A 16,899-nucleotide genomic window follows, 5' to 3' on the forward strand; every position below is an offset into this window, starting at 1 on the left:
TGGCTCGCTATACTACAACTACAAGAGCTCTTTTAGTATAATTCTGTTGGCTACTATTTATAGTGAACAGTGACTACAAATTTGTCTGGTGCGATGTTGGTGGTAGGTATGATACAATAGGGGAAAGGGGGTAAGTCGAGTCAATTTAGGGGTACGTCAGATTTGTTATCACCTCACCTCCATTGTTACTGTTTCAATATTTATTTTTTGCTAAAATGATACCAGTTGGGGCAATTCATCTCAGTTTTTGCTTGATACCCTTTTTCTTCTTCAAAAACGTGCTTTAAGAATAACTAGACTTGGAATTTGTCAACACTGACAAATTAGGTGATCCGATCTATTCTGAAATCAATGATATGAGTCTTAATCCCAATAGGCATGACCATACCGGTTTCATTTGTGTTGAGGGGACATTGACCTTGTGATGTTTGGATTGTCATTTAGAAAAGGGAGTCAGACCTGCCGTCTTTGGTACCGAATTCCGTGTACACTAACGAAGATACAGAATGAAGTATATTTGACCTTTGCCCCCACTTTGCGCACCTAACATGGCATTTGAGCAAAAAGTTGTTATTTATGAAATGATTCATGCGACATGGTCTATACGTGTGCAAAGTATGGCAAAGATAGTACAGGTATTCACCAAGACACAGGACGAAACATTTATGACCTTTGACCCTAATGTACCTACAAAAGACGGTGTCTGATGAATTAATTATTTTATAAAGTGATGTGCATGACATGGACTAAACATGTGCAAAATGTGGCTGTGAAAGGGCGTGTTTTTCTTGAGCTATTGCAAAGAACACAGAAAGAAAGACACATCTCCCGACATTGAAGCTAAGCGTCAATTTCAACCAGGTCTTTGGACGTAATCCCGACTTCCAATAAGAATATGGATTACATGAACGATAGCCCAAAGTTTCATCTATAACATATTGATTCTGGGAGAAATTCACTGAAGGATAAATTAGCTAGTTTTCGATAAAGACAGTCATGTCATTTTTCATTTCCAGAAAAAAAACTAGATATATCGCTACGGCGACTGATATGCCTCCGCCATAATGCCTGGTTCTCCTAATAGGTCTATAGTACAATGTCTTGACAATGTGTGACGACAGTTTCACACAATATTGGCAAAATATTAAAATGACAGGTTTGCCACAAATGTGCTGAATGTTCACTTTCCTAGAACTAGGTTCAATTGGATGAATGATTAAATTGTCAGAGTGCAGGTATTTGGGGAAATGATGATTTTTGCTTGACTTTTGACCCTTTTCTAAGTTTATGCATTGAGTAATTTTCAAGGTATTGAGAAAAAGTATAATTTCAGTATCAAATGGGAAAATAGCATTATCTAAACCTGGCCTTTGACCTTTGACCTCACAGTTCCAAAGAGAATCACTGTTAGGTTGAACATGCAAAGATATGTAAGTTTCATGATGATACCTTGAGTTACTTTTGAGATATGGAGGAAAAAGTGCAATTCAGCACTTTCACTTGACCTTTGGCCTTTTGACCTTTGACCTTTTGGCAAGAAACTTTCCACAGAATATATATTGGGTAATACATGCATACATCACGTTAAAAAAAAAAAAACCTTCAGGCATTGCATAAATATAAGGAAAGTAGTGATATTTTGAGGAGTTGACCTTGACCTTTGACCCCCTGACCTTTGAACCATGACCCCGAACTTCCCTAGATAATCACTGTCCATTGGAACAAGCATATATACTAAGTTCCATGAAGATACCTTGAACCATTTGCGAGATATGGAGAAAAACATGAATTTTCAACCTTTTTTTTTCACAAAATAACCTGTGACCTTTGACCTTTGACCCCGTGACCCTAAAATTCAAACAAAGTATTATCCCCCCAGGATATACCCTCATACCAAGTTTGATGTAAAACCACCACACGGTTCTTGAGATATCGACAAAAACCAAACGGGACGGACGTACGTACGGACGGACGGACGGACGGACGGACGACCCGAAAACATAATGCCTCCGGCCACTTCGTTGGCGGAGGCATAAAAATGTACTCCCATAGAGATAATACCTCATTCACACAGCCAAAATGGCGTCCGATCAAAGCGTCGTTATTTTACAAAATGATCCATCTATCGAGGTCCATGTGTGTGCAAAATATGACGGTGATACCATATGCACTAATGAGATTACAGAATGAAGTATATTTGACCTTTGACCCCACTTTACACAGCCAAGATGGCATCTGAGCAAAAAGTTGTTATTTTGTGAAATCATTCTTGCAACATGTTCCTTACGTGTGCAAAATGTGGGAAAGATAGGACGTGCATTTACCAGGATACAGGATTAAACACTTTTGACCTTTGACCCTAATTTAACTACCCAAGATGGTGTCGGAGGAAGTAGTTGATTTTTTGTGAAATGATGTTCGTGACATTAGCTAAACATGTGCAAAATATGGGGTTGATAGCCATAGTTGTTGTTTGCCCTATGCACTGACCTATTTCATCCTCCATAGGCCCTGTGTATTAAGCAAAATGATGCTGCATCGAAGCCAAGTGCCAATTTTAACCAAGTTTTTCGACGTGATGCCGACGTCGTATGAAAAAAACGAAGGGCACAATAGCAATAGCCCAAACTCTCAGCTACAACATATTATAATCTGGGAGAAATTTCCCGAAGGATTAGTGAGCTAGTGCTCGAAAAAGATAGTCATGTCATTTTTCATTTCCAGAAAAACTGCACCCCCGTAGAGATAACACTGGTCAAATTTGACAAAATTACTTTCAATCCAGTTTTACGAGGTGATGTCGTCATCCAATCAAAATTTTGTAATTACAGGAATGAAAGACCATTTAATAAGCTGTTACATACTGAAATCTGGGTGAAAATCGGCAAAGGATAAGGGAGATACGCTCGAGTGAACTTGAAATTTGATGACGTCATTTTGAAAATATGACATTTCAGACATCTGATCCAAGAAAAAAAAACGGGAAATTTCTATTGCAAATGAGCTGTGCGTGCGCATATGCGCGCGCGTACGCGTCCGTCCAATGTTTTTCAATTTTTCGAAAAATGCTGCAAATCGTCTGAAACGTGTGCAAAAAAAGGACGTGGCTGAATCCTGCCAGAAGAAGGGCTTTTGGAATCTACGGGTTCAGAAGAAGGGCTTTTGGAATCTACGATCAGAAGAGAAGACCCTTCGACTTTCAAGAAATTTCTCTGCATGCCCCCTGAACTCTACGATGAAATCCTGGAGAGGGTCAGAGGAAGAATCAGGAGGCAGTACACCTGGTACAGGGAGCCGCTGGAAGAAGGTCTCAAGTTGGCAGCTACTCTCTGTCATCTTCTGTCTGGCACCAAGTACTCCGACATGCAGTATGGGTGGACGGTGCCTGAAAACACCCTATCTGTAGTGGCCATGGAAGTGTGTCAGGCCATATGTGACGAGTATGCAGATGAAGTCATGACAACCCCTTCAACCCCTGATGGATGGAAACAACTTGCTGGTGGATTCTACAAGAGGTTGAATTTTCCCCACTGTGTGGCAGCTATTGATGGCAAGCATGTGGTCATCAGAAAGCCTCCTCTGTCCGGCTCGCTATGCTGCAACTACAATTCGGGCTTTTTTAGTATAATCCTGTTGGCTATCATAGTGGACAGTGACTACAAATTTATCTGGTGCGATGTTGGTGGTATAGGTACGATACAATAGGGGAAAGGGGGTAGGTCGAGTCAATTTTAGGGGTACGTCAAATTTGTTACCATCTCACCTCCATTGTTACTGTTTCAATATTTATTTATTTTTTGCTAAAATGATAGCAATTGGGGCAATTCATCTCAGTTTTTGCTAGATACCCTTTTTCTTCTTCAAAAGCGTGCTTTAAGAAAGGTTAATAACATTGGATATTTATTTCACACAAATGATCTTTTGTGTAGAAGCAAAAATCTGAAATTGATTGATTTGTTTCATTATAATGTTGGTATTTTTATGTATAAATTTTCAATTGATGAGCTTCCTGACATTTTTGCACATGTTCATAAGAAATAACTCTCTTCATATCTACCCAACTCGTCATTGTGATGACTATCACCTTCCACGTACTCGCACAATGATTTTTGCGAAAAAAAAAAATTAATGTTTACAGTGCCAAAAATACTGGAATCTTCTGGCTGATTTTACTGTTTATCTTTGTCGTCCTTTAAATGTAAATGTTGATTTGATGATTTCTCTGGCCGCACTGAAATCTGGACGGACCTGGTCGCTTTTATACTCCCCACGGAGCGCACACATACGTACGAGAACGCCTGATCTATTCTTTCTTCTTCGTTTCCAATCGCACGCCATATCAAACGATTGCTCATTGTTCGTTCGTCTTATTGGGTCATATCAACCCTTCGCACGCCTTTGGCCGCAATTTACTCAAAGAAGTGAACCGAAAAATCGTTATCCTTCGAATGTCACAATTATCCTTCGCTTACCGTTCGTTGATCATATTTGACTTTAGTTTATAATCGGATGATTTGAAGGCAACTTTATTTGAAATCGTTGAATTCGCGCGCATTTCGTACGTTTTTCTCATTCCGTCGTTGACACCACGAAGTGGCACTTTGGCGCGGGGTTCACGAAAACCGCGTTTCGAGAAAAACGCAATTGAAGTTTTACAATTTTTGAAATCGTCAAATCGAGTAGATTTCTGTAACTAAACATGATAAATTGTACCTGAATGGAAAGAGGAGAACTTCTTCTTTACAGTCACATACCAATTTTAAATAATGAAGGTGAAATATTGCGACGGCGAGGCAGGAAACAATTGTGCCGGTTCGTGGAATAAATCATACGCGTAAACCGCGGTTCGATTGTTTCCACGAAGTGGCGCATTGGGTCGCGCCCCATTGTGTCCTGTGTATTCTCGAGTACAAGACGAGGTTTTCTGAGATGCGATCTTGAAATTGCTCTTACGATCGGTTTTAGGGGATATATGTATGGTTTATTGACCAGAAAAGCAAGAAGGGTATTTTTCTCACCGGCTACTATGATTTTTTCAAATCGAGGAGAAAATATATTAACACAATAAAGTTGCAAACATATGTGCCGCTTCGTGAACGAAATCACACGCCCAAATCGAGGTTTCATTAATTCCACGAAGTGGCACATTGCACGCGCGCACGACGTACCGTACGTGCGCCTTGTTCACAACAATGAGGTATTCGCGCGTGTTGCAATTTCCGAAATTACATGTACTTGCAATCATTCGTGCAGCCTTTACAGTAAAAATGTAGACAGTTTCGCCATTTCATTATAAACCCCAAATGTCTTCTTGGCTGTATATCACAAGAACAATTCCATGTAATAAAAAACAAGCAGTGTTGCTGTTATGTTCAGGGCTTTCTGTGTTTATATAATGACAAGGGGTTGATTCCTAATCAGCATTATTCACTTCTGTACATTTACTGTAATGTATACTGATCTTTTTTCTTGCTTAATTCTATGTTTCTCGATGCTCACGGTTATGATTAACGTCTCATAACTTCACATGCAGACTTTATTTTACAGTTAAGTCTAGTTTCTCTCTCTCACATTTCTCTCTCTCTCTCTCTCTCTCCCTCTCTCTCTCTCCTGGAAGCAATCTCATGCCCTCCTCATACCCCATCAACTGCCCGTATTCAGTCTCTTTTTATCATACTTATTATTCTGATAGAATACTCACTACTTTCATTCGTCTATACAAGAAAAAAAAAAAACTAGCAAAACAAACCAAAATCCACATGATAAAGGTTGAATAAAGAATGTACGAAAGAAATGATAAAATCGATCCCCACAATTTTTTTGTTAAGTGCTGAAACACTTCATATTTTATTTCGTTCTTCACTGACAAAGAAAAATGGTCAGTTGATAAAGCGATGAAAATGATCTTTTACACCACTTCAGACTTGAATAAGCGCTTACATTTCAAACATGTATAATCGAAATTTAGTATTACAAAATTCACAGTTCATTTGTAAACTACATTGTCCGCTTATTGTTATAACATAATCATATTCTCAAGGTATTTGACAGAATAGATGATTATATTTCTATACACACGTTGTAGGAAAGGCTAGCTGCGGAACGGGTTAAAATAACAATACAGTGTAGTTTTTTTCTTTTTTCTCTGCCAGATTAAGATTCAGATAAGCGGAAGAAAGTTAATAATTCTGTGGAACACATACCTGCGTCCCCTTAATTAACACCAACGTCCATTACCCTGCATATCAGCACTTTAAAACGCACCAACGATCACTAATTCTACGTTTAATTAGATCTCTGACTTTGAGCAGTGTATAACGGCTCAGGAGGTGAAATAATCAAATGAATAAATCAACCTTTTTTTTTTTGAATGTCAAATATAAACGACAACCTTAAAACCAGAACAATTCCAAGAAAGTGACTATGCCCCTTATTACCTAACAAATATTCTTTTTTTTTTTTAGTATATCAGTTGGACCCTCTTCGTGCACTTGGATATGTAATTATTCATTATACCTGTTTCAGAATGTTTGTCAAAATATGAATCGATAAGCACTAAATCAATAAGAATGGTACGGAACGGTATATCGAATGGCATAAGTAAATTCGAACTTTACGAAGTTTCGTTTCTTTTTTTTAACAAATGAATTATTTTTCAATGTGGAAATAAAGGCAAAAAGATGAAATGATTCAAGGAATGATTTTTTTAACTTACTGAAATACACAAGAGATAATATACAATGTATATCATAATATATAATAAATATTATGGATACTATCATTAAGCTAACTGATTTAAAATATGGAGTTAACTGTAATGTGTTGCGCATTCTATATTACATTGTGACCCTGCATCACAAAACCGACAAAAAGTCGCCAGACATTGATTTTCAGTTGAGGGCAGATTCTTTTAGAGCAGACTCTGAGCTTTAAAATGATGTATAACTCAAATCAAATGGTCTTCCCTAACCTATCTAAATACTAGAAAGAAAGCACACACTCTGAAAAAAGATTGAACTGAGAAAAGAGGCTTTGAAGAACAGAGTTTATTCAAGCAATTAATCTTTACCAAGTCGTGCTAGCTATGCAATGAAAGGGACAAACGCAGGATGTAATCTACCGGGACAACAATGAAGGAATTATCAGATTGAACTGAAATTGCGCATGTTCTATTAACACATTCTGCCCTCAATTAATGCCGATTTTCAAAGCAGTACAATTATCCTTTCAAAAGTTATTAAACTTGAAAGTGAATAGTAAGTAAAGGATTTCAGGAAATGAAAAGAGGACCCTAAGACATACCTGATCATTCTGTTACCCCCCCCCCCAAAAAAAAAAAAAATGGTTGTAGAAAAACTGCTGAAAACACACTCTCCCATTCATGTTATGATCCAAAACTGAAGAAGAATGTACAAGGATTGCTCTTTCAGAAAATATGAAAAACTCAAGACTGACTCGGTTGACCCATTTTACTTTTTTTTGAGTCCTCGCGTAAAATCAAGGGGTGCGACTTTTAGTTCGCTTTGTGATGCACGGTCACATTTACAGTGGTGAAACATAGTACCAAATTTTGTTTGATTCATAGTTCTTCGAATATTTTTAATTAAATAAGAAAACCACATTGCTCCAGGTATGTGCTTTTGTTTGCTAAACATGTCACTCATCATCAATCTTACGACAAGAGGATAACTATAAACCTAAAGACCATTTGACATGATTACATGGACACATGAGTTCAAGTAAGGCCTGACATCACTGTCAAACATTGGTGGTAAAGATGTTAGGGAGGGGTGTTTATGCTTGAGAGTCTTGAGAAAAAAAGAAAAACATTGCAACGATTGGCATGTATAATTTCTCCACTTGTTGCTGAAGTACACTTTTGTTACACAGTACTGGCGGTGAAACATTGTCCTCTGAATCCGAACTGCTTTCTGTAGAGGTGTGATTCTGGAGATGAAGTGCCCTGCACTGTTGGTACAGTGTATCTGGATTAATTAAATTGCGGAAACACAGACATGTAAATTATTACATGAATAATGTGACTTGGTGACCCTGGAAATCTTACCACATCCAGGGCCTTTTCTATCCAAAAAACAAAAAAAAAAAAAAACAAACAAAAAAACCACAATTTCAAATTTGCTCTGAATTGCTCTGTTACGTTTCAAATTGGTAAATGCATTGCCAGAATTGCACAAAATGTATTCAAAGATGAAGTAGCACAAGACTGTGAAGATGTTTCCCTGAAAACCTGAATGCATAATTCTCTGAACACTAGGAATCCATCTTTCTCCGGGAAACAGCCCTGTGATTTTTTTTTTTTTGCTTCATTTTAAATGGGTGTCTAGAGTTTTCTTTCATCGTGCTATAGGGTCTATCTACATCTTGATACTAAGTCAAATGAGGGTGTAGGCCTAGATAATCATATTATGTTTTGCTCCCTGGCATATTAGTTTCATGTCTATGTAAATTACAAGATTGTGATCCGTTTCATGAAAGCCTATTAAGGAGAGACTTTTCACTCATAAGACACATCTATGAGAGATTCAAATATGTAATGACTCCATAAAACGGACCCCTCTGAGCCCTTCTTAATAACAGCGTAGGACTACAGCCCGTACTACAGGTATTGATACTTCATCTCGGCCTAAAAACTCATCTGAACTAGACGTTTCTACACCAACATCATACACAATTACTTCTACGCAACTGACAAGCAAATAAAGAGGGGAAAGTCTAAATGGGCACACGTTTGTCCAGGGGAAAAAAAAATGGTAATGCTGGCAAAGCGTGAATTTAATACATGTTTTCTGGGGGGGGGGGTTGTTGATAACTCATAGCATACAGGGATAGCAGTACGTGGGCCCAGGTTAACTTGAAAGTTGCGTTGTACAGTAGGAACATCAGACACTTGTCTTGAACGTCTCTAATCTTACGTTATAGCGTTGCAATGTCAAGTCAAATATTTCAAGTATGACAAAATAAACACCCTTATCATAGATGACTAAAATCTACCCAGAGTTCTTACCTTCTTATGACATGGTACTTGGTATTTCATTGGATATTGACGTATTATTATCGTAGCTTGGCTGGAAGTGGTCCGCGTACGATGCGCGTAGCACGTCTTAACACAGGGCGTCTACGTAATGTGCCGCTTCGTGAACTAACCAACACACAGAGCAATTAATTCCACGAAGCGGCACATTCGATAGTGCCACCTTTGTGAAATTACTGATCTGCGTTTTTGTGCCTTGTGCCACTTGTAGAAATACCAGTTTTTGCATAAATAAGCATAATTCTGACCTGAGATTCTGTGAAATGATAGAGAATAACTAATACATAACAAAAATGAAGAAAACAGAAAATTGATTTTCTACGCGATTTTGGCCAAAGTGCCACTTCGTGGTGTCAACGACGATTCGTCCCCATTCGTCCCCTACATTCGCTCAGGTGTGAGGGGGCTTTTAAGTTTATAATCGGATAATTTGAAGACAATTTTATTTGAAATCGTTGAATTCGCGCGCATTTCGTGCATTTTTCCCATTCGTCCCCCTTCATCCCCCTACATTCGCTCAGGTGTGAGGGGGCTTTTAAGGGTTCACCAGACCGACAGTATGTAAAAACTCTCACGAGACCGGCACTGGGCAAAGAAGGCTCATTAGGGACTTTTCGATTTGCACGTTGAGCCAGGCGTCACCCTGTTCTGACGTAGTTTTTACGTACTGCGCATGCGCGAGTGTCGACCCTCGGCTCATCGCACAAATTTCGAACGCGTTAACCCCGGTTATCACCGTCCACCCAAATCGGTTGCGCCGCGCTCAACCCACCTTGCTATGACGTCACACTAATCTCGGGTATCGTGCGAAAGAGCACGATGAATCTCGGGAAATCCGTGCTCAGTTCACCTGTTTTCCTTTTTCTTTCGAGAGAATATTTATATTCTAATTACATGAAAGCTTATGATCTTGATACGTCACAGCAGCAGCGCTGACATACAAACTACAGCCTCTGGTACCTACTTTATTTGCCCGTTTTTACTGCTTCGCACTTTGCAACTGCCTACCGTAGTCCCACACATGCACTTACACGTAATGCTGTACGCAAACAGATCTTGGTGCTTTTGGCCTAGCTAGTGCAGCAGTGCATTTGCCTAGTAGTCTTACCATGCATCATGTTTTAAAATCCACATAATTCCTCCCAGGATACGCATCTAGTCAAAGTCAAAATAAATATTACAAGTACAGAAACGAGTCACAAATTCCGCATATATGCACGCAAGGCACAGGTTGCCTCCTGCACACGCCACGAGACGTGACGCCGGCGCCCGAAATCGAAATGTGTTTTGAATCAGCGGGTCAACGTACAGACGTGACGCCTAGACTTACGGTTGCGCTTGGCGGCACGTCCTTCTCGTTCACCCAATCGAAAACTCCCTATTATACCAACACTAAGCAAAGAAAGCCCATGAGACCGATACTACGCAAAGAATGCTCACGAGAGTAAAGACCGATAGGATGAACATCCACTTGTTGATTACAAGACATGAACCTGTAAAGGGTGTTCCATAAGGGGGGAAATGATATACTGGAGGGTGCAATTTCGTCACGCTAACGAGCTAGAGATTGTAACTAATATTGTGCAGTCTTGTCCAGCGTCTGGGGTCCTTTTTGTGCGCATTTCACTTTTTTTTTTTCCTGTCAAAACTGGACCATTTTAGATTCAATGCTAACACCTAGCATTTTTTTTTCAGCTGTTGACTGTTTTTCTGGTGAATCAGGTCAGGATTTAACTGGATTTTAGATTGACATACTGACCAGCCCTCATCTGCTCAAACAAGCTCTCTTCCTTCTCAGTCCCACCTACTGCATTTAGAGGAGAATTGCACAAACCAGCAAGAACGAATCTGAAATGGCGGGAACAGGAGTTTCCATCCTCCCTTCATCTGGCCAGCACTAGCACTAGCATCAAACAAACACTGGAATGACCAAGAAGTAGGATTTTAGCTTCTTGTTGTTGTTGTTTAATGCTTTCTGTTTAACCAGTGCTCACAAGGCAGGCAGTCGAGTAACCTCCCCGCCTGCAACCACAGAGCCAAGTCTCTATCGGAGCAAATGGAGAGTACAGACCAACAACACCAGAAGACTTCATACTTCCTTTATCCTCTCTTCATGCAATCGTTGTGTGAGCAATTAAATAGTTGCTGTGCGAGTGTCTTCTTTTTTGATTGATTTTGATCATGAGACCAACTATTCAATTTCTTAAAGGTAGGGAATCCCATTTGCATGCCTTAAATGAAGAGTTGTATAAACACAGTGGTATGTTTAAGAGAGTATCATTTTAGAAACTCCCATAAAGTATTGAAAGTGGAAGGTAACATTTAGTACATTTTTATTGACCGTTAGATTTTAAATTGAATTCTTTTCGGAGCTCACCGTAAATTCCAGTACATTACTAGGCTACCTTTGCAGACCCATGCACTGCATGTGTGTCCATCATGTATATTTTGTGAATAAAGTTCATCAAAACTTACAAACACACACTATATGTTATTACATCAGCTCTTATACTTTTAGATTTGTGTTTATAGATAAAAAATACAGAAGACTGCAACAAAAAGGCTTAAGTGTGGCTGACACACAGAACTACTGAGTAGTTGAGTTTTGTGCATTATTCAAACTGTAGATAACTGTTGACTTCCAAATTTCTAAGCAGTGGCCTAAACAAGTCCCCTGAGGTTCATATTTAATGTTTTGCTGCATTTTGGGAGTTCTGTAAAAGGTATCCCCTACCTTTAAGTGATTGGCTATTTTCTAGCATACTGAGTACAGCAGCACCTCTGTTTTTACGTTTCTGTTTTGGTTTAATCTCTCACCTTGGTGGCCAATCGAGGCCGTTGGTCCCACGGTACATTGCCTTCTCATGCTCCTGACAGTTTTGAATGTAAAACAACCTGGGATACATGCACCTTCACAAACCTCACCAGGTGCTCAGGTTTACATCCAGATAAAGCAGCTATTTTTCCTCGGCATACCCAAGCAGGATTTACTAATAGAGACATTCAGACCTAGAGATACTAACAAACTCTCTCCACCATGTAGGAGTACACAGGAAAAGTCAGTTTCACATGCTCGGCTTCTGCTGCCAATGCAAGACTCTGGCTGAATCCTATATCACCCTGCTGTTTCTAATAAATGCATCAGACATCGAACTTATAACCCAGGCCCTGTGAGCAGGTATCCATGTCAGGTTTTCACCCTCCCAGTCACCTGGCAGCAGCGCGGAGTTACGTGTTATGATTGTAATCAGTGTTACCATGTGGAGTGCATAATATTCATGTCTACAATGGTCTACGAAGCTCGAGTGTTTCAAGGCAATGTGCCTCCTGTGGGATGCCACAGTTTTCCACCAGCCTATTCAACTCTAATGTTACCCCGTAGATTCTTCTGGTCCTGATATTACCCTGGGCACTGAAACCTGGCTCAACAGCATCTTCCAAACGCTGAATTATTCCCATCAAATCACGAGTTGATTCGGAAGGACCGCATCAACGGATACGATGGTGTACACATAGCGCTCAACAAACAAACATTTTTGGACGGCTGCCTCTTAATCTAGAAGTGGAAGCGATCTTCATCAAAGTTAGCCTTAGGTTTTTGAGTTTCTTCAGTTTGTCTCCCTCTACAAATAAAAATTTGTTAAGATCGCAACTGCTGATCTGTAAATTAACAAACCCGTCGGAAAAAAAAGAACCAGTGAACTCGAACCTGGCATCTACTGCTTTCCGGGCAGCGACACTACCACCAGGCTGTCCCTGGTTGCCGGCAGTGACACGATGAACATGGAACAAATACCCAAGCTCCGAAATTCCGACATTGTTATGTTAAGTAGTCCAAGGCGGACAAGGCATAGGATAAATGAAATGAAATGAAGTGAAATGAAATGAACTTATCCTCGGCAAAGGATAAGTGAGATACGCTCGAGTGAACTTGAAATTTGATGACGTCATTTTGAACATTTACTTTTTTTTATTTTATTAAGAAATTTGATATCTTTAAATCATTTTTCCGGCATTGCCAATCCATGAAATGACATGTACAGAATATGTAAAGAAAATGGGGGGTCACCGTCCATCCTGACGAGTAAAATCGGATTTAAAATTGGCGGTTTTTTGGCATTGTTGCACTGTATATCGCCATTGACGCGCGCGCGGAATTTCAACTTTGACGGGCCCGTATGACGTCATATTGAGTCGCATTGACTTGAACCTTGGTAGAAATATTCCTTGACATTTCAGGCATCCGATAAGTGTGAAAAAAACGGGAAATTTCTACTGCATATGAGCTGTGCGTGCGTATGCGTCCGTCCAATTTTTTCAATTTTTAAAAAAATGCTCCAAATGGTCTGAAACGTGTGCAAAAAAAAATTGAGCTCGATTTGAGCATACAAATATTTCAACGCGCGCGTACGCGCACGTTTTAAGGGTAGATATGAATTTTGAGAACATGAGTAGAATGCGCACAACTTGAAATATATGTGACGTAAATTTCATTGAAAAATTTCATTCCATTAATGAGATATGGTTGAGAATGTGTTTTCATATAATGACGTCATAGTGACGTCACGGTCGACTGATCACAATGATACATTAGATTTGTTGTCTTTGGGACATGATACATACATGGTGTGAGTTTGAAATTGATAGGCAGAGGACTTTCTGAGCTTACGTCTGCACAACTTTTGAGGAGAAAGAAGAAAAAGAAAAGGAAGAAGAAGAAAAACAAAGAATGAGTACAGATACAGAAGGTGATCCGAGAGGATACTCGGATCACCTAATAATTTTAGTTTACTGTACAATTACAGAGTTGACACTGAGTATAAAACTTACAGCAAATGGAAACATGCTTTCCCCCAGCATCACTATACTTAAAGACCATCATACACACCAAATTTGACCTTCATAGCTTGAATGGTTTATTTTGAAACAAAAAGAGTGGTTACCATGGCAACACATTTTCCTTAAACTAACACATTGGTGTCTTGCAAAACTACACTTCTAGATCATGATACAGACTACATTTGACTTTAATTGCCTGAATGATGGAAAAGTTATTCGATCTGCAAGGTTTTGGTAAAATTGTGGTTACCATGGCAACGGTTTGTGTGACAAACACAAAAATTATGTGTTCCACATCTATACCTCAGGGCCATAATGCCTACCTAATTTGCTTTCAATTGCTTGAAAACTGTGGAAGGAGTTCACTCCACAGGATTAAAAAAAACAACATGCGGTTACCATGGCAACGCATTGCCCGATACAAATACAAAGGACATTTTGCAAAACTACACTTAGAGAGCATCATACACACCAAATTTCACCTTCATAGATTAAATGGTTCAATTTGATACAAAAATGAGTGGTTACCATGGCAACACATTTGCTTATATTAACACATTGGTGTCTTGCATAACTACACCTCCCGATCATCATACATACTAAATTTGACCTTAATTGCTTGAATGATGTGGAAGTTATTCAATCCACAAGGTTTTGGTAAAATTATGGTTACCATGGCAACGCTTTGTCCGACAAACACAAAAATTATCTGTTCCACATCTATGCCTCAAGCCTGAAGGCCATAATGCCTACCAAATTTGATTTCAATTGCTTCAAAACTGTGAAAGTTGTTCACTCCACAAGATTTCAAAGAAAACATGCGGTTACCATGGCAACGCTTTGTCAAGTACAAACACAAAGAGTGTCTTACATAGCTACACCTATAGATCATCATAGATACCAATTTTGAAATTGATTGCTTAAATACTATGGAAGTTATTCAATCCACAAAGTTTTGGTAAAGTTATGTTTACCATGGCAACGCTTTGTCCGACAACCACAAAAAACACGTCTTGCACATCTGTACCTCAATATCATCATTTACCCTAAGTTTCATTTAAATTGCTTCAAAACTGTAGGAGGAGTTCGCGACGCAAGATTTTGCAACAGACCGACCGACCGCCCGCCCGCCCGACCAACATCGCGGTGATTCCTATATACCCCCTTCACACTATGTGTGGCGGGGGTATAATCAAGGCACTGGAACGATAGGAAGCTGACTGGTTAATGGAGCTCACCCCAATTTTATAGGTCCTCCGTGATACTAACAAACGTAAACCCATCATGAAGTCATACACCATTCATGGACAAACCATGGAGAAAGTAGACACTGCAAAATATCTTTGAGTCTTCCTCCATGAGAAGCTCAGCTGGAACCACCACATCGACCAATAGCAAAAAAAAAAAAAAAAAAGCCAATTTCACCAGAGCCTTTCTCCAGAGAAACATTAGATCATGTCCACACACAAAAAAGTCAAGGTGCTTTGCTACTTCACCCTGCTCAGACCAGTCCTGGAATATGGAAGCATAATCCGTTCAACCACGCAAACATCATAAAGCTGAAAATGATTCAGAGAAGGTATTCACGCTTCGTCTGTAATGACTATCAAAGAACAAGCAGTGTCACAGCCATTCTTCCAAAACTTCAATGGCCATCCCTGAAAGAAAGAGGAGCGCAGGCGAAGGTTGCAATAAAGTTCTGCATCAGGAACTCATTTATTCATTCACTCATTCATTTATTTTATTTTGTCACGGTACCGGGCTCAGCCGGAGGCTGCTTTTCAGCCAGTCCGTGAATTAAAAATATACACGATACGCAATGAATTGTACAATACAAAAGTTACATAACTGAAAATGAGTAAAGAAACAAGTCAAAACAAAACAAAACATTATAACATAAGTACAAAACTTAAGACCTACAAATATATACAGAAAAAAAAATTATCATGTATACAAAAATTAAGATAATTATCATAGTAAGGTACACAAATAAAATCAGCTAATTGCAGACTGATCCCCCCTCCCCCGCCCACTTATTTATACTAACACCTGACTAATCTTCGGTGTTTATTAAACTCAAATGTTTAATGTTATGAAATCATTTACCTGTATCCTGAAATCATTCTAACCAAACCCTTTTATCTCATTCGTTAAACTATTCCAAAGTCTTACCCTACTAAACAACAAACTTCTTCTTTTTTTTTTTAATTCAGTACGAACTTTTGGTAATTAAAAATTATTCACTTGGTGTCTAAGGTTGTGCTCATTATTCTTAAAATGAAAAAATGTACAAATAACATTAGGTAACATTTCATATGCGATCTTATACATTGTATAAAAAGTTCGCTTTTTTCTCCGAATTTCAAGTTTATCAATTGTCAGTTCACGATATATAGATTCGAAGGGAAATTCCCAGTTTACGCTCATAACTGTTCGGAGGGCACGATTTTGTTGCTTTTGAAGTCTGTTCTTCAGTCCTATCCCCGTAGTCCCCCAGACAATATCACAATAATCATTTAGACTGAATTACGGACTTATAAAACACCAATGCAACCTTTTCATTAATGAAAGCCTTCATCCTCTTAAGTAAATAAATGTCCTTATTCACCTTTTTGATAACAGATTCTGTTGAGTGTTGTTTAAGGTATCCATATAATTGTCCGAAAACGATTTTTTTCAAAAGTTTTTGTAAACACATTCAGAACTCATATTGGCCTATAATTTCCCAGATCTAATTTGTCTCCTCCCTTAAATATTGGAGTTACTCTAGATAACTTGCATGGCACAGGTACCGTTCCTTGAGTGAGAGACAAATTAATAATATGAACTAATGGTTTAACAATATAAGATGCTGTCTACTGCACCATTGATACAGGTATGTTATCTAATCCACTTGTTTTTTTTTTACTTGTAAAGTTTTGATAATATCTAAAACTTCGCTTTCACAAATTTCACTGACATAGAATAAGTTTGTATTTGCATTTGGAATTAACTCCATGATATCCATC

General features: G+C 38.9%; 1 protein-coding gene across 1 annotated transcript; it reads left to right on the forward strand.

The window, feature by feature from the left end:
* The first annotated feature begins 3,216 nt into the window (after positions 1-3,216).
* Positions 3,217-3,705, forward strand: LOC140245860 (uncharacterized). Its single transcript, XM_072325348.1, has one exon. It carries the CDS (start codon positions 3,217-3,219, stop codon positions 3,703-3,705), a length of 489 nt encoding a protein of 162 aa, XP_072181449.1.
* Positions 3,706-16,899: the final 13,194 nt, after the last annotated feature.

Source organism: Diadema setosum, unplaced genomic scaffold (genome assembly GCF_964275005.1).
Source record: "Diadema setosum unplaced genomic scaffold, eeDiaSeto1 scaffold_46, whole genome shotgun sequence".
Lineage (NCBI taxonomy): Eukaryota > Metazoa > Echinodermata > Echinoidea > Diadematoida > Diadematidae > Diadema > Diadema setosum.

Bases quoted from the DNA above. Each gene is read 5' to 3' on its own strand.
- LOC140245860 (XM_072325348.1), top strand. From the start codon at position 3,217: ATGCCCCCTGAACTCTACGATGAAATCCTGGAGAGGGTCAGAGGAAGA.